The following is a 19,249-nucleotide window of genomic DNA, read 5'->3' as shown; positions in this document are numbered from 1 at the left end:
GGGTGATCGGGGGAGCGGGGGGTAAGAGGCTGGGGCCGGGGCCTGGGGGGTGGGATAAGGGGCAGGGAGTCCCGGGGACAGGGAGGGGACAGAGGTTGGGGGGGCGGTCAGGGGACAGGGAACAGGGGAGTTGGATTGTGGGTGTTCTGGGGGTCTGTGAGGACTCAGCGGCGGGGTGGATAGGGGTCGGGGCAGTCAGGGGACAGGGAGCAGGGGTGGGATCCCGGTGTGGTGATGGGGCGGGGGTCTCTGGGGGATGGTGAGGTGGCAAGGAGCAGGATGGGTCAGGGATTCTGCGGGGGGTGGGCAGTTGGGGGGCAGGAAGTGGGTGGGGGTCAGATAGGGGGCAGGGCCAGGCTGTTTGGAAGGCACAGCCTTCCCTACCCTAAAGCAGAAGAGCCAAGCTGTTAGCTTTTCCATTAGGGCTACCATCCCTTTCACTTCTCAAATGCCAAATTATAGTCTATATTTAATTTCAGTGCCATAGAGAGATTCATGTCAGGGGAGGGTAGCTTCATTTAAAATTAGCCACTGGGGGAGGATCACATGAGAAGAGCAATATCCTACACCACCTACCTCCTTCCCAACCCTACCAAGGGAGACCCCCCCCCTCCCTCCCCTGCATTCCCTGAGGCTTCAGAGGGGTTAATTCAGTGGTTCTCAAACTTTTGTCCTGGTGACCCCTTTCACATAGCAAACCTCTGAGTGCAACACCCCCAACCCCCTTATAAATTGAAAACACTTTTTAAAATATATTTAACACTATTATAAATGCTGGAGGCAAAGCGGGGTTTGAGATGGAGGCTGACAGCTCGTGACCCCCAGTAATAATCTCGTGACCCCCTGAGGGGTCCCAACCCCCAGTTTGAGAACCCCTGGGTTAATTTAATTTTAGCACCCTGTGTCCATTCACATGCATGTGCTATTTTGAGCATTTCAGTTTTCACAACATAGGCTCATCCCAGATTCTGGAACAAGCTCAAATGCTCAGTTCGTGGAGTATGTACATAAGCTATACTAAAGACAAACCCACAGTAATCGTCTCCAGTTTGTGAGGGACCCCATGGAGCCAGTCTCTAGGAAACAGATAAATGCATGGAAGTTAAGTCCATTAATGGCTGTTAGCCAGGATGGGTAAGGAATGGTGTCCCTAGCCTCTGTTTGTCAGAGGGTGGAGATGGATGGCAAGAGAGAGATCACTTGATCATTACCTGTTAGGTTTACTTCCTCTGGGGTACTTGGCATTGGCCATTGTTGGTAGACAGGATACTGGGCTGGATGGACCTTTGGTTTGACCCAGTATGGCTGTTCTTAGGTTCTAAGCTAAATGAACCCAAAGTTATGGAAACAGATATGAGTCAAAGAAGCCAGCAGAGTATCGGAAACCTGGAAAAGTCTCTGACTGGATGGGCTCAGGCATTTGGTCACAAGCTGAGGTGCTTCAAAAGTTTTGGATTTTTTTTAAGCAGAATTTTTTTATTGTTTCTTTAAACAATCAAACAAGCAAGCAGCAAATATTTGGCCATACATTTCTGAAACCCCAAACCATGTTCAGGTTTTGGCAGACTAATTTCAGCTTTTCAATTAAAAAAAAAAAAACACAACAAATTTTGAAGGAAAGCAGACATTGTCCGTGATTTTTTTTCTGCTTTTTAAAAACCCCTGGTTTTCAATCCAAAAAAAGTTTTGACGGAAAATATTTGTCCAACCCTTTTAGTGAGCTTTAGTGCCTTTTAGCACTAGCTGATGCTGAGAACCAGTGATACCTTGTAAAGAAGTTTTCTTAAAACTGGGTTTGTGCCGAGATGCGGAAGATTTATTTTTCCCAGGGCTGCCCATGGAGGGGAGCAAGTGAGGCAATTTGCCTGGGCCCCGGAGGGGCCCTCATGAGAATATAGTATTGCAATTTTTTTTATGGAAGGGGCCCCCAAAATTGCTTTGCCCCAGGTCCCCTGAATCCTCTGGACGGCCCTGTCATGGATTGCAATTTGAGCTGCAGCATTCTTCTGAATATTCTAATATCACAATTTAAAAGGGCCATGGGTCTGTTTGACCCATAGTCTGTGAAAGATTGCTGCTTCAGATATAATGGGAGAGATTGAAACAGAAATCACAGGATTAAAGAGCTATTTAGAATAGAATGAGTTCTGTATGTTGTATAATACTGACTGAACACCACCACACTTTGACTGCCACATCATTGTAATTACCTCCAACACCTCTTCCTGTTTGCCTGTTGAAAGAGATTTGCAAAGAAGGAATATTGGGGTTTTGCCTTTATTTTATTTATTTGCTTCTTCATGAGTACTAAGAAGGCTTGAAAGTTGTTGTTTTTTTTTTTAAAACGCTTTCCTTTTTCTTCTTCTATCGCAATATAATGTCTGACTTTCCTGCTGGAGGTGAAGAGAAGGGTAGTGGGGCTTTCTCAAGTCTTAATGTAAGGCAGGTGTACTGAATTCTAGAGATCTTTTCCCCCAGAAGTTTATTCAGGCATTTAGTCAGTTTAATAGGTGTAAATAAAACAAAAAACACAGTTTTAAACAGTAACTAAAAATCTCTTCTCTTAATTGCTCAGGGTTTGGTTTCCTCACTCTTTTAATACTTGAGTTGTCATCCTACTGGTCCTCAGCATTTGATTGTCTGTCTATAGAGTCTTCCAGGAAGAATAGTATAAACAAGACCTGCATATGTGTGCATATTGTAACACACACACTCCTATATTGAAATAACATTAAGTTTGCAAAGTTAAGAAATGGTAGACCCACAGTTGCCTGTGCATTCTTAATTCAGTTCTCTTGTGAGTATGCATTGTGATAAAGTCTTTAATTACATGATCATATAGCCCCCTGCCTCATTCAGTGCATAGGATGGGCCTGCTCTGGGGATGAATCAAGGTTCTTTAGTGAAAGAGGATGTCGTCTTTAGGCCTCCTGCTTTGTTTGCTGCAGAAGCTGAAAGATGTGTAGCAAATGAAGTAGGGGACTGCAGGAAGAGAGAGGATGGTCTCATGGTTGCAGCAGTTAAACGCTGCCTTAGAGAACTGGATTCTATTCCTCCTCTACCAGAGTTCCTATGTGATTCCAGTTAAAGCAGACTTTTCACAAGTGGGCACTGTATGTGTATTCCTCATTTTCTGAGTGCCTGACTTACACACTCAGCTGCAACTGAAGTCAGTGGGAGCTGTTCTTTGACCATACATAATGCTGAGTATTCTGAAAAGTCAGATCCTAATTGAGCGCTCAAAATTAGTTGACATTATGACATTAATTGATCTGTGCCTCAGTTCCTTATCTGTGAAATCTGTAACTCACTTCACAAGGGTGTTGTGAAAATAAATTCATTAATGTTTGTGAAGCACTCTGGTACTGTAGTGATGAGCACCATGGAAAAGCCCATGAAGACATTAATCATTCTGTTTTCAGACCAAGGTTTCACTGAACACCATCAATCCTGTGCAGTGAATGAGGCAGAGGTCCTACAGTAAAATTAGTATGCGATTATGTAATTAAAGATTGCATTTTAATGTATCCACACAAAGGGCATGCACCAAGGTACAGTCTTGGCAGTCCTAACTTCTGCCAAGTTCTACAATTCTGGCAGTCCTAACTTCTGAGTGCTGGACTTAACAGCTTTAACAGTTTATTGGCATACTTTTTGTGTGTATTTTAAATATATACATAATATATATAAAGTGGAAGTCCAAGCTCATCTTATGTTTTTAGAAAGCTTTTCCAGATGGTGGTGGGTTTTTCTTTTCTTTTTAAGGAAGGGGTCAACTCATTCCCCCTCCCCCCTCTTTTTTTTTTTTTTTGAGGTTGGGGAAGGAAATGACCTTTAAGCTCTGCCCTGTGGTTTTCATGCAGGGTAAAGGACTGGATTGTTACCAAAAACTGATATATATCCCGACCTGAAGACTGCGGTTCTGAGCTATAAAGGTTTTGATAGACGCTTCTGAATATCATATTAACCTTGAAATTGTATGTTCCTTACAATTCTGTCTATGTTAGGAAATTTCATCTGTTGCTGACAATGACTTTCAGGAATTGAGTCCTCTTAACTGGTCAAAGCACATTAGAAGAGTGTGATTTGTCAAGTGCTGTAATGTGCTGCGTGGTAACTGCTCCATGTAGAACTTGCTGGCATGATCTAGGTACCTTTTAGTTTGTGCCAACACGGTCTGTCGAGGACAGTCAGAGCTTAGCATATTAAAGCAATTTACAAATCACACCCCTCTAATGAGCTTTACCTTGCCATTTAGACAACCTCTTAGATTACTATTGTGACCTAACTGTATCCCAGTAGGGTTTATTGCTGGTGCTACAAATTCCACAAAATAAAAATATCAGAAACATTTAACAAGAATTAGTAGAATGTCAGCCACCCAAAACCAGGCATTAAGGACCCACATAGGTTCTAGTTCTGTCAGGAATCCGAAGATCTTTGCCAAATCCACATATGTATATTGTAGTTTTAAAGAAGGATGGTTCAAGTTTCACCTGCTCATAGATCAGCATAGCTAGCCAAAGGGTAAGCTTTGTTGGGAAAGAAGATGATTGTGGTCTTCCGTTCGCTATGTCTTTTGCTATGACTCCTGGGTAAAGGAGTACATATTGGATTTTGGAATCCTGAGATTGCCTTTGGCTTGGTTAAAACCTTGCCATTTCATTCTATCACCATATGAAAAATATTGGAGAGCTAACTAACTATTTAGGGAATGTTTTAAAATTTTACAATTTCCTGGCACTGTCTCATCACAAGCATTTTGTCTGCAAAGTAGTGCATAGGGATCAATAGTAGGTGCTCTCCTTTTTCTGGTACTGGGATGACATGCTCAGGGTTTAACTGATCGCCATATTTGGGGTCGGGAAGGAATTTTCCTCCAGGGCAGATTGGCAGAGGCCTTGGAGGTTTTTCGCCTTCCCCTGCAGCGTGGGGCATGAGTCACTTGCTGGAGGATTCTCTGCAGCTTGAGGTCTTCAAACCACAATTTAAAGACTTCAATAACTCAGACATAGGTTAGGGGTTTGTTATAGAAGTGGATGGGTAGGATTCTGTGGCCTGCGTTGTGCAGGCGGTCAGACTAGATGATCATAATGGTCCCTTCTGACCTTAGAGTCTATGACAGTGAATTGATTTTTAACTGGTTACCGTTACAGGTCAACTTGAGTACTTCAAGTTCTGAAGAATTCTGTGAACCAACTCCCTTGAGTTTTCTCTGGCAGACCAACAATCCTGATATTATGATGGCTACGATTTTCAAGATCAGCTTGTTTGTCTTGCAGTCCCTGATATTGGGTCGCCTGGTGGGTTGTTTATTTTCTTGTTGGCAGCCTCTGTGTGCTTTCAATGGTGACAGTGAAAAAGTTGGCTCCTTTATTCTGTCTGTATTCTTTGTGACTTTAGCAGCCAGGGTTTCAAAGAGTTCTATAGCCTTCTCTGATTTGGCATCTATTGCTTTCATTTTTGTAATTAGTCTTCTCCAAGGTGCCCTGAACTGCTTAAAATTTCTGTTGACAAGAACACCTTGACACTCACACCTAACTCTTCTGCAATGGTTGCCTCTAGATTTGAATCCGTATTGGTTTTCTTTATCAGACTGGCTGGTCCCTCTCCAATAATGCTTTAAGAAAATCTTATTACAGGTATTAGCCATAATAGAAGTTTTTGAGGGCCAATATCAGTATAAAATTATAAAGCATACTGTTGGTGCTACATATATAACTGATGTAACTTTTCTTAATTTTATGCAGAGTGCAAGGACTATTCTATCTGGCTGCCATAACTGTTCCTGCCTGATTTATATCTCCTCTTTAACACTTTAAATATTTGTGGTGGGAGAGAGAAGGGAAAAAAATTGGAAGCATGCTGCCTTAGTTCTAGTGCTGCTACCTGTATCCTACCATCTGTTGCTCAAGATGGTGTGTGTGGTAGTCTTGGTAGTGGTGATGGCACTACAGTGGAATAGCAATGACATCTCCAGCTGTAATGGGGGCCATTGGTGGTCTTCTGAGCAGCTTCAGGGCTGCTGCTCTTCTCCCTCTCTTCCAGTTCTGCTTTCTTTTAAAGAGACAAGGAGGGTGAAATAATCTTCAATTGGACCAACAGACTGTTACTATTGTACCACAGCGAAAGAAAGTTCTGTGGCACCTTATAGACTAACAGACGTATTGGAGCATACAGATTAGTCTGATCCAGACTAACACGACTACCCCTCTGATATTGTACCACAGTATTTTAGAATAATCTGCACTGGGATCACTTGTAAGAAATGTAACACAATAGCATTTTCCTGTCCTTGTTCCTCTAGAAAATAACTTCTAGTGCTCAGATTATGTATCATGGTTTTGGTTTAGATGCCCAATTGTACCTATTTTACAGTGCATTATTATTATTATTATTTTATTTTATTTATTATTTCCTTCAAAGCATCTACTTAACGTCTGACTAGCTTGCATTGCTGGAAAATAGCCATGGTTTTGGATGATCTACCTAACTTAAAAGAAACCTACGCTTCCTTGCTCTCCTCAACTATGGAAGACTTAGAGGTGGATTTTGACTCCAGACTGGAGGAAGATGACCTAAAACAGGACAGCACTCCTGAAGGTTCCACCATCTTTGTTGCTTTTAAAGGAAATATAGATGACAAAGACTTTAAACAGAAACTGGGTATCATATTGAAGAATGTACCTGGTCTTTTACACATGGGTAATCCATTTTCTTGTCACTTTTCAACTTCTGTTTCCTTCTCTCTCTCTCACACAAATCATATTCTAAATTAAGGTACTCTAGACTGTAATAAATTATTGGGATTATTTTTTTTTGGTAAAAATTTATAGTACTTTTCCTCTGGGCAGCATAGAGCGAAAACATGTTCTGAAATTCTTTAGCTGCTTAATATCATTATGATTGTATTATTAGTTCAGCATTTTTCCTACCACTTACTGAATTCCCCTATCCCACTGTCAATTCTTTAACTCTGTTTTCACCAAAAGTTACATACATATTTGTTTTATAGTATTTTGGTCCATGTCCTGTCTGCACCCACAGATTTTCTGAGATGCCCTGGAATTGTGTACACAGCTGAAAACTTCCTACAGCTTCCCTTTAATGTGGCTATTATTAAGACCAGCAAATTGATCCATGATATGTGCTGTTTTTCCCCATTCCAGAGTGAGACTGGATAATTATATGTGTCTGGAAAACTGGTCAGGATCTTACACTATTTTTGTCAGTAATTTCTTATAGTCTTTTAAAATAGTTTTTAATGCATACTTTATGCAGATACCAGGCTTACTATGACTTTTAAGATTCTTTCCAGCTATTAGAGAACTTTAGAAAAGATCCATATAAAGAATTTTACTCCCTTTTTTGGGTTTGTCTAAACAAGAAAGTTTTACAAGTTGTACCACGTATAATTAAATTAAGCTATAAACTAAATTTGTTTTTTAATGGTATGAATCCCTGTGTGGACATTCTTATTCCAATATAAGTGGATTTTTTGGTTTAGCTTAAACCTCTTCCCAAGCAACATAAGATAAACCAAATAAGGAGGCTATACCCATATAACTATAGCAGTTTAAACTGACACTTTTTTTTATATCAGTATTATTTCCCCATGAAGACAAGCCTTATTGTAAGAAGCTCTTTCTCCTAGGTGCATTTCCCTTGTGCAGTGTTTTTGGGCTACACCCTTTTGGATTCTCTGGGGGGGTGGACTCTCAGAAATCTGTCTCAGATTCCATGGAAGGTTCTTTTTTTCACTCCACATGTTTGAATTAAGAATCGACCCCTCTATTCCATATAGTCAATTTTGTGTGTTTGAATATTGGACCATTTATGTTATGGGTCAGAGTTTTAAATATTTCCTGCGTTATCATGGATCTCTTTCCACAGTGTAGGGTAATTAATAATTATAATGTAATTGGTCTGCCTTTTCTAGAGTGCCCAAAACAAACCCTTTTCACCTCAGGTTAATCTCTTCTCCTCATTCTGTACCTTAATCAGGAACTGATCCATCAACTTCAGTGGGAATTGGGAGTCTTTTCATTGCCTTAGTAAACACTAGGGTGGATCTATATTTAATTTGAGCAAATCTCACTCTGTTATAGCATATATTATAAACTATGGCAATAGGTGCTTTAAAAACACAATTACAGATATAAAATTACATGCATTAATATTTCAATCATATAAGACAATTTAATTGTGTGTATTTGGTAAACTGGATTCAATAAAAGGATGAATCTACATAGTGAAATCAATTACCAGTGTTCATGGTGGAGTTGATGAACATTGTTCAGAGTCTAAAGAAGTGAAGGAATTGGTTTTAAAAATGTGTGGTTCTATGTGAAACTAAAACTTTTAAAATTAATGTGAATGAGTGGCAAATTGTTTAAGGTGATTTTAGAACAAAATATAGCTTCGAAAGTATAGAGGATGTAAACTGCATCTTTGTGAGACCTATATAAGAACCTGAGATAAATAGTGTTTGAAGGGCAAGAAGGGAAAATGAATCACTAATAGCTAGGGATATTAAAACCAGTAATGAGATCATTAATATGTCTTTTTAGAAGTACAAAATGAGATCCAGTAAGGCTGTTGCTAGGATAGAACAATAAAGAACTATTGATGAAAGAAAAGGAAATGGCAGAAGAATTAGTTCTTTACATCAATGTGAAAAGGAGGATTAAATAATTTATCCTTGAGGCAATGTGTGCGGGTACTAAAGAGGATAAACAGGACAACAGAGATTTCTTTCTGCTGTTACAGTAATCATTTGGCTAGGATACTGAGACACAAAGCACTTGGTAGTGATGGATTATTACATTCACAAGTGATATGTTATTAAGGTATAAATAGTTAACAAATTTAGTAAGACTTTTGTTACTATGGGACATATCAAGTGATTGGGAAACTGCAACCATAGGCCCAAATTGTAAAGAGACTTTCTTGAACAGGTTAAAAATATAGATCTGTACATTTATATTAGGAATAATTTTTAAATGATTTTAATGTACTGCAGAGTGACATGTTTTGTACAAGTAGAATTTAAATAAATGTATCCAGGATGATTCGCCTTTCACATATCTATTCTGGTTCCTACCTATTACTTTTCCAATAATTGATGATTTATGTAGAGGGGACTAAATAGATTCAATGTAGCTAGCTTTCTGAAAAACCTGTAGGTTTTACATATGTTTGTTGTATATACTGTCTAAATATGGGTTAAATATAACAAAAAAGGTTAAGCAAGTTAGTTGAAGTTAAGGATGTGTATTCTTCATAGATGCTACTGTTACGTTTCAGAGCCACATATATAGTGAAGACCATTACAGGAATGAAAAACTGGCTCAGTCTGGAACTCAGCTTCTCCATATAACCATTTATTTTGAATAGTTACACCCTTCCAAACCAGTCTACACAAAAAAAGTTTAAATTTTCAGATAGCCTCTCTGAGTTACTGTGTTGGCTATGGTGTACTGGGTTTCATCTGTTTGGTTCTCTATGAAGTTGAATTTTGGTATGGTTTGGCAGGTAGCATGGTTACACAGCTGTATGGGAAAACTTCCCCATCTTCACATATTGGAATAACCCTTGACAATCTTGAAAGCCAAATAGGTAGCTTGGTTTTCATCTTTGTTCTGCTATGCTATTACATTGTTTGAAAAATGACTTAATACTCCATTCTATTTTTCTTTTAATTAAGAATCCAACAAGTTAAAATTGCAGAAGGTAGAACCCTGGAACAGTGTACGTGTTACATTTAATATACCCCGAGAAGCTGCAGAGCGGCTGCGAATTCTGGCTCAGAGCAACAACCAGCAGCTCCGTGACTTGGGAATTCTCTCTGTTCAGATTGAAGGTATGTCACACCTGCTGTTAAGAGGTACTAAAATTGTGGATGTGCTAAAACTGCAGTATTGATAAGAAGCAATTTTTGTGCTTGAGAATGAGCTTCACAGACATTCTGCAACTTCATAGTTTAGAGAAATGTCTTCCTTTGTTTTCTGAAGCTGTCCGTTTTTCTGTAGCTGTATTGAAACAACACTTACTTCGTTTGTTCCTTCAGGAATAAGTTTACATATAATAGTTACTTGACTTTGAGGAGTTTGAAATTCTGTAGAAGGTGTTTCTGAATGTCATTACCAACATGTTACTAAGGGATTGTATACATTACCGCTCATGTCAGTATAATTTATGTTGCTCATGGGTGTGAATAAGCAATGTAAGTTACACCAACCTAAGCGCTAGTGTAGATAGTGCTGTCGGCAGGAGAGCTTTCCCCCCGACATAGGTACTGCGTCTTGTAGAGGTTGTTTTATTATGTTGATGGGAGAGCTCTCCCCTGTCATCATAAAGCATCTTCACCAGATGTGGTACAGCGGTGCAGTTGCATCGGTGCCACTGTAGTGCTTCTAATGTAGACTAGCCCTTAGCTTTTAAAAATAATGCATATTTTCATGCTGTTGTCTGAGGCCTGAGGTGAAGCTTTCTTCTTAAAATCAGTGGCTTTCATAATTAAAATTGCACCCCTGGATGATCCTCCGAGAACAAGCCAAGGGCACAGCATGCAAGGTTCAAACCCAGGGCATGTAGCTCTTCAGTTCTTTTATCTCAGGATGTTCCCTTCTTCTCTTATTAAAGACCACAATTCAGTGTTCAATATATTGACTGCATATTTGAAGAGTCGGCAAGAGTAGTGTGTGTTACATAATCACCCTATATTCCAAAGTGCATGCAGCAGGTCAAAATTTGACACCATCTTTAAATGCTGCTTTGTAGATTGGTTCCTTTCTCTCCCTTGCCATCCCATCCCATGCATATAATTTAACTTAATAGATTGTGTATTACTTCCAGGTGAAGGTGCCATCAACTTGGCTTTAGGTCAAAATAGAAGTCAAGATGTCAGGATTAATGGGCCCATGGGAGCAGGCAATTCAATACGAATGGAGACAGGATTTTCCATCCAGGGTGGCCAAGGTAAGTTCAGTTTTGTTAAATTTAGTATTACATGTTATTACATTTATTACTAAGCTTATCATGTAACCTCAGTGATTGTAGCAACAGTTGCTAGCAGAGTTGTAATTCCAATATGCATACCAGTTTCCCTGCTGTCAGTGTCCCATCCCATGCAAAATATTTAGTTTGTGAATACTTGTGTCTTGTTATTTCTCATGAGCATCCATGCTAGTAAATATCAGTTGAATGTCCAGATAGTGAATACAAAAGGTGCATGATCACAGAAAAGTGAATTCATATTAAAATTAGAACAAATTCTCACAATAAATTTGTGCATTATTCATCCAGTTTTACTTCTACTTTAGTATGTCTGTTTTCCTGTATATTAACATTGTTGTAATAGAGAACTGTTTCTCATCCAAGTTGTATGCTTAAACAAAACTGCATATCTGCCATCCATTATCCTATCATGCCAGTATAACTCATAAATTGTAGGAAATCTGACTATTAAATAAGTTAAAGGAAAATTGTTCTATAATAAAGTATTCTAATAGTTGCATTTAATTACAAAGCAAAGCAAATCATTTAAAAACAATTAAAATAGGATTTAATATAACTTTTTAAAAAATTAACAGATGGGGGGCTTTCGTTGACCTTCTCATGTACAGTAGATTAGGACAAGAGAAATGTAGCTATCCACTGGAATGAATGGAAAAGAAATTTACAAATTGCAAATTATGGGTGGAAATCTGGTTAATTTAAGAGTAGTTAAATCACTGTAATTAACAAAAAATGTGAAATAGAATATTTATTACTTCCACTATGAAAATCTCTGAGCTTCATTTCCTAGGTCTTAATGTACTTCGCATTGAAAGTTAGAGTTCTTCTTCGAGAGATGTCCCTGTGGGTGCTCCACTCCACATGTTGGTGCATCCCTGTGCCTTTGCTCGGAGATTTTTGCAGCAGTACTCGTACTGGCCACGCATGTGCAGAGCCTGCCCCCCCCCCCCGCTCTGAGTATACCTTAATAGTACGCATGCGTGGCCAGTCTCCTCACTTCCTTCTCTACTGTCCCCGGCCTGAGACGGAGCTCAGCAGACTCGCTAAGAACTTTCTTCCTTTCATTAAAATTACCCTTCTAGTTAGTTAGTTAGTTAGTTTGCTGTTAGTTTGTTATTAGTAGTAGTTAGTTACCCTTTTTTTAAAAAAAAGAAAGAAAGAAAAAAGAGCCTATCCCCCTGTCAGATGGGCACTCAAAATGTATAAAATGTTTGGGGGAGACCCTCATCCCCCCCCAAAATGTGCCCACTGCAGCAAACTTAGTTCCAGGGCACGGAAGGACAGGGAGCTTAGACTAAAACTGCTCCTCCTTCAGAGATCCCTAGGGTCAGGTTCAGACCCAGGTGCTGACTCCGGCTCTGCTGCCCGCCACTGCCGTCCTGCCTCAAAGAAACACAAAAAAACTTCGAAAAGAGGGCACCTTCAGTCATCTACGATAAGCTGTCTCTGGGCAGGTCTACCGCCTACCTCCCGCTGCTTCCCCGCTTGAGTACATTTGAAACGCTGGGCTCCTCTGGCACCGGATGAAACCCGCCTGCGGCAGCAGCGTGAAATTCTGGTGCCGAGGCTTCAGGCTTTCAGTTGCCTGCCTTTCTTCTGGCACTGTTTGGCATTGCGACGGACGTGGGTGCCGACATATCAGGACCTGCCTGACCGCCCGCAGGCTGATATTGATCTCCCGGCACCGGCACCGACACCCACTGAGCTGACCAGCAGTGAGTTAAGGCTCAAAACACTGGTGCAGAGGAATTTTTCCTCTCAGCAGATTCCTCCTGCACAGCCTTCACCTCACACAGGAGCCTCAGCACTGCAGTTTACTCAGTCAAGGGACCTCCTCGTGTCACCTATCCTGCAGTCATCCATACTGAATGCATACTTCTCTCCAATGGCTGACTCAGGGTCTGCACAGCCTTCCTCTAGTGATGAGAAAGCTGGACCGCAAGGGGATTTTTCACCCTATCAAGATTCCCATCCTCAGACCCCTGTCAACAGAGGTCACAGAAAAATTACCTCATCCTACTCTTAAGATCCTGCCCCATGGTGTGTGAATCTCTGGATGGCACCACCTATGCCCTTCCCACCACTGTGGCAATATTGGGCCCCATGGGCAGCGTATGCTCGAGAACACACTCGCTACTCCGCCTCAACCAGGCGCAACACCTGCCTAGCACCACCAGCTGATGTACCTGCCACTGACACAAGACACCAGGCAGCATTGTCACAACTGCAGGATCAATCACATCCTGCTCCTATTCCAGTAGACCCGGAGGTACCACCTGAAGAAACCTTGCTTCCCCCTCCCACATCATCTTCGGATGACTTCTCACAATTTCAAGACCTCTTTAAAAGAGTTGCTAGTGAGTTGAGAATTAACTTGGAGAAGGTCCCAGAACAAGAGCATGAGCTAACGGATATCCTACAGCCCTCTTCTTCCTCTAGGGTTGCATTACCAATCAACGCAGCCCTTTTAGAACCTGCTACAGCCATCTGGCAGACCCCCACTACAAACATACCTACCTGTAAACGAGTGGATTGCAAGTACTTCATCCCTTCTAAGGGCTCTGAATTCCTTTTTACCCATCCAGTGCTAAACTCGTTGGTAGTAGATGCAGCCAATCAAAGGGCCAGACAGCAGTATTCCCGCTCTACCCTATCCAACAAAGACAGTAAATGCTTGGACCTCCTTGGAGGTAAAGTATATGCATCTTCAGCGCTACAATTTCGTATTGCTAATTATACTGCAGTTCTCGCAAAATATAACCACAAAAAACTATAACAAATTCATGGACTTTATTGAGGACATTCCAGATGAAAAGAAGCAACAATTCACAGCTTCAGTCTCTGAGGGACAAATCATATCATGTACGACTCTTCAAGCGGCCCTTGATGCAGCCAATACTGCGGCAAGATCCACCGCCACAGCAGTGGTCATGCACCAAGGTTCATGGCTCTCTTCTTCCTTTCCACGAGAGGTCCAGAGTATCATTGAAGATCTTCCCTTTGACGGTGACAAACTCTTTGCTTCTGCCACGAATGACGTACTTCATTCAATGAAGGACTCAAGGGCAACCCTCAGGTCCTTAGGAATCCAAACCCCTACGACCAGAAGGCGACAATATAGATTTCAACCTTACCACCGTCCACACTACCCCACATATACACAGCACTTCCATAGATCACAGGAGCAACAACAGCAGCAGCAACGCCAGAGACCCAAATATCAGCGTCGTTGTCTCAATTCTTCGGTAATGCCTCAACCCCCTCCAACTAATAAGCAGATTTGAAGTTTTGGTCGAAGACCTAGAAAACAACGTTCCCACTTCAGCGCTTACACCCCATGTCCCTATTTTTGGACACTGCCTACGGCCATTCTCCCACCAATGGCAGAGCATTACCACCGACAGGTGGGTTATAGAGCTCGTGACAATGGGCTACTCTATTCCCTTCCTCTCCTTGCCTCCCACCCATCCCTCTTCAGGGACCTCTTTCATGAGCCACTACTCTTCCAAGAAGTACATCATCTCCTTCAGTTGGGAGCAGTGGAACTTGTGCCCGAACAACACAGAGGGAAGGGTTTTTATTCCCATTATTTCTTAATAGAAAAGAAAACTGGGGGATGGTGACTGATCTTCGATCTCAGGCGACTCAACAAATGTATCAAAAAGCAAAAGTTCAAGATGGTAACTTTCACCACCATAATCCCAGCGCTGGAGCAGGGTGATTGGTTTTCAGCCCTCGACCTACAGGACACTTATTTTCATGTCACTATACATCTGGCCCACGGACGTTTCCTTCGTTTTACCCTCGGCTCAACACATTTTCAGTACAGGGTTCTACCCTTCGGACTTTCCACCACCCTCTGGGTTTTCTCCAAGCTCCCAGCCATAGTCACGGCCTACCTTAGGAAACAAGGGGTCATAATATTTTCTTACCTCGACGATTGCCTCCTCAAGGCCTTGACGTTCGACAAAGCTCTCTGATTCACGCAACTCACCATCGATTGTTTCCTATCTCTTGGCCTACAAATAAACAAAAACAAATCCACATTACGTCCTACCCAGCACCTGGAGTTTATAGGAGCGGACCTCGATTCCCGAATGGGGTTGGCATTTCTCCCACCTGACTGATTCAACACCATAAAACTTCTGGGCTCAAAACTTCGCAACAGTCCCCAGGTCACTGCCCGAGACTGCCTACAACTACTAGGTCACATGGCCTTGTGCACTTTCGTGGTCCAAAACGCACGCTTGTACATGAGATGCTTCCAAGCTTGGTTGGCCACGGGTTACAAACCAAACGTGCACTCTCTAAACAAGCCTCTTTCCATACCCTTCCAAGTCAAAGACTCTCTACTATAGTGGACAGTTCCCTCCAAACTCTGCTCTGGAGTCCCCTTTCTCCAGGACACTCTATCCCTGATAATGATTACTGATGCATCCCTCACAGGGTGGGGCGCCCACATGTCTCACCACACAGTCCAGGGGCTACGGTCTTCCACCGAAACCTCCCTGCACATAAATGTCCTAGAACTTTGAGCCATACGCAGTGCCTGCCATCACTTCCTCCCACTAATCAGGAATCAACATGTACGCATAAGGACAGATAACATTGCCTGCATGTTCTATGTAAACAGACAGGGAGGCGCTTGCTCTCACTCACTCTGCACAGAGGCTATGAAGCTCTGGAATTGGTGCCTTGCGAACAACATCTGCATATCAGCCGCCTATCTTCCCGGAGTTATGAATACCACGGCAGACGAATTAAGCAGACACTTTCCCTGGGATCACGAATGGGAGATAAACGAGACAATCATCCGCAACATATTCCGCATTTGGGGTTACCCAACCATAGACCTTTTTGCAACTGTGATAAACATGAAATGTCCCGAATTTTGCTCCAGAGCAGGATTCGGCAAACATTCCCTGGGAGACGCATTCATGGTCTCATGGCACCGGAACTTACTCTACGCTTTTCCCCCTATACCGGTTCTCCACAGAGTACTCACAAAGATACGAACAGATCATGTCACGGTGATCTTGATTGCCCCGTCGTGGCCCAGACAACCGTGGTTTCCGTTTCTCACCAGAATGTCAGTTCGACCACCAATCTCGTTGCCCCTCATTCCGAACCTCTTATCACAGCAACATGGCTGATTTCTTCACCCCAATCTGTCCATGCTTCACCGCAAAGCCTGGTACCTACATCGTTCTCCCAAAACGAACTAGCTTGCTCTGACCAAGTTCAAAGAGTGCTTCTACACAGGAGAACACAATCTACTCGCACCACCTATCTCCGAAAGTGGAAGAGATTCACACAATGGTGTTCAGCTAAACAACTTTCTCCCACGTCCGTACCTCTCCCTCTCATACTTGACTACCTATTGAACATTAAGCAATCTGGCCTTTCCTTCAGCTCCATCAGAGTCCATTTAGCTGCTATTACAACCTTTCATGACAGAATCGACAATACCTTTGTCTTTGCTCATCCAATCACCAAGCGTTTCCTCAAGGGACTCCAAACCCTGTACCCAGACATTAAACCGCCTACCCCTCCATGGGACCTTCATTCAGTAGTATCCTGTCTAACTCAACAACCATTTGAGCCCCTAGCCACCTGCTCCCTTTTACACTTCTCTATGAAAACAGCATTTTTAGTGGCAATTACCTCCACCAGAAGGGCAGGAGAAATTGCAGCCCTTATGGCAGATCCACCATATACGCTATTTTTCAAGGACAAGGTTACCCTTAGATTACACCCCAAATTTCTTCCAAAGGTTTATTCCTCATTCCACATTAATGAGCCAATACACCTACCGACCTTCTTTCCGAAACCACATGCAAACTCCTTCGAAGCCACAATACATACGTTAGATGTATGCAGGGCCTTGTCCTTCTATTTGGATAGAACCAAACCTTTTAGAAGTTCTTCTAGACTTTTTGTCTCCATCGCGGAGCGTTCCAAAGGGACACCTATTTCTACCCAGAGACTTTCAAATTGGATCTCTGACTGCATCCGACTGTGCTATCAGATAAAAAAAAGTTACACCTCCAGCCTCCATCAGAAATCATTCCACTAGATCTGTAGCTACCTCTGTAGCTTTCTTACGCAAAGTTCCCCTGGCTGACATCTGTAAAGTGGCCACTTGGTCCTCTGAACACACATTTGTTAAACACTATGCCCTTACTCAAGACCCTCTCGTGGATACACTACCCACCCTCCTCCCATCTACTTCTGAGTTGGGGTAGCCTCCGTTGTAGCGAAGGAACTGAGACCGGCCACACATGCGTACTATTAAGGTATACCCAGAGCGGGGGTGGGGGGGGCAGGCTCTGCACATGCGTGGCCAGTACAAGTACTGCTGCAAAAATCTCCGAGCGATGGCGCAGGGACGCACCAACACCTGGAGTGGAGCACCCACAGGGACATTCATCTCGAAGAACGTCAGTTACTGCACAGGGTGAGTAACCTCCTCATTTGGGTGCCTAATTCTCATAGACATTTTTGAAAATCTCGGCCTATCTGAGTGAAACCATGAAGGTTTTCCTCTAAATATCTCTTCATATGGTCCTTTTCTCTCCATCTCCTAAATGCTTTTCTAGAGCCTTGAGTATATGTGTAACTTCTTACAAGTGAGTAGTCCTGTTCAAGTCAATAGGACTACATTTGTGTAAAGTTATGCACATGGGTAAAGCTTTATGGGATTAGGAGCTAGATTTGTATATGTGGGATTTCCCAAAAGTTCACTAGATAAGTGATTTTATACACTTATACACTTATAAGTGATAAGTGTAGCACAGAAAAAAAAATCTAAGGTACGTTATTGTAACTAAAGTATGTTTGCCACAGCCTCATGGAAGTCAGACTGATTCTCCATTCCTTTTTTTCCTTGAACCTTGTGACTTGTTTGTTTTTTGGAGGATGGGGGCCTGCCAATGATGATTGTGGTCCCTTTTCTTGTGTGAGGAAAAAATGAAGAATCTACCATTCCCACTACAAATCCATTCTGCAGAGAGGTTGAATAGGCTAGAAGACTTCAGGAAAGAAATAACTTTGAATTAACATATTCTGATTTTAAAATAATATTTCTGGAGGAATCTAGGGAATCTGGAGGAATGAGGTTAGAATTTATACTCCTCAGGTCCTGAGTTCTCATCCTGGTTCTGCCACTGATTTGGAGTGTAGCTTTGAGCAAGTCACTTTACCTCTTTTGCCTCTCATTTGTAACAAAGAAAATGCGTATGAATACGCCACACGGTGTATTTTGAGAACGTACAGCTTTTTGAATGTGAAAAGTGCATTATACATTATTACTTGGTTGAATATTACCAGAAAAAAAGCTGCAAATTTTTCAAAGGTCTTCTGAGTTCAAATTTTTACTTTAATTAAAGCTAATTTTTCTTATAAGAGGTAAAATAGTGAATACATTTGGAATAAAGTTGTCTGTTTACCCTAGAATCTGAAGTTTTCAGGGTAAGAAATGCTTCTCACCAGAAATAAAAGGAGGACTATATATATTTGCTGGTTAATAGTTCAATCACTATAAGATTTAGGATGCCACTGATTTTTTTTTCTATTGATTCAGTACCAAAGCAATAAGTTAAACTTAAATGTTTTATTTACATTATAGATGTTTTGTTTTATTTATAGATATATACATATGAAAACATGCTTTGAATTACCTTTTGGTATTTCTGAACACACTAAAGGAGGTGACCATCTTGGTGGAAAAACTGATAAGCAAATCAAAATGTCAATATGGAAGCCACATGTAAGAGACTAAATTGCCATCCTTGTAAAATATTGGCTTAACAGTCATAAAGCACCTTAAAAATTAATCAAAAGTTTATGCCACTTAAGTTTCCATCCTAGAGAAATATTAGTTCATCTAATCTATTTTTATATCACGCTCCTCACTCTGGTAGCAAAGCATCTTGTTCAGTTTCTCATGTGATGCGTTCATATTTCCATTGAGTCAGATATCACTTTTTTTAGCACAGTAGATGCCACCAGTAGTAGGTTCAGAAATTCCAATAGTATTTCAAAATATTCTTTGTATAAATACTTCCTTTTATTCCTAGTGAGAATTTTCTTACTTTGCAAACTTCCTTAAGTCCAATTTGAGTCTTTTCTTCGGGAAGAATTCTTTACGTTTAAAGAAATGTTTTGTTTAATTACAAATTAATAATGCTATTCTAACTTTTTTCTTTTTGAAACCAGTCTTATCCATTGT

General features: G+C 41.3%; 1 protein-coding gene and 1 long non-coding RNA gene across 6 annotated transcripts in view; one reads left to right on the top strand and one right to left on the bottom strand.

The window, feature by feature from the left end:
* The window catches only part of NCOA6 (nuclear receptor coactivator 6), a 73,327-nt gene that overhangs the window by 13,784 nt on the left and 40,294 nt on the right, over positions 1–19,249 (top strand). For 2 of the 4 annotated variants that reach the window (XM_039498361.1, XM_039498357.1), the window contains exons 3-6: positions 5,157–5,303; positions 6,427–6,705; positions 9,707–9,862; positions 10,858–10,980. In XM_039498361.1, the coding sequence (XP_039354295.1) occupies positions 6,471–6,705; positions 9,707–9,862; positions 10,858–10,980 (514 nt within the window). In that variant the 5' untranslated portion in view covers positions 5,157–5,303; positions 6,427–6,470. The remainder of the gene's footprint in view (positions 1–5,156; positions 5,304–6,426; positions 6,706–9,706; positions 9,863–10,857; positions 10,981–19,249) is intronic. The other 2 variants (XM_039498360.1, XM_039498359.1) reach the window with 2 other exon arrangements.
* Positions 13,821–19,249, bottom strand: part of LOC120380555 — a 35,372-nt gene continuing 29,943 nt past the window's right edge. For both annotated transcript variants that reach the window (XR_005587800.1, XR_005587801.1), the window contains exons 2-3: positions 14,952–15,038; positions 13,821–14,115 (exon numbers count right to left, since the gene is read on the bottom strand). This is a non-coding gene — a long non-coding RNA (uncharacterized LOC120380555). The remainder of the gene's footprint in view (positions 14,116–14,951; positions 15,039–19,249) is intronic.

This window comes from Mauremys reevesii, linkage group 13 (assembly GCF_016161935.1).
Source record: "Mauremys reevesii isolate NIE-2019 linkage group 13, ASM1616193v1, whole genome shotgun sequence".
Taxonomy (NCBI): domain Eukaryota; kingdom Metazoa; phylum Chordata; order Testudines; family Geoemydidae; genus Mauremys; species Mauremys reevesii.
This window is presented reverse-complemented; position numbering and strand designations above follow the sequence as displayed.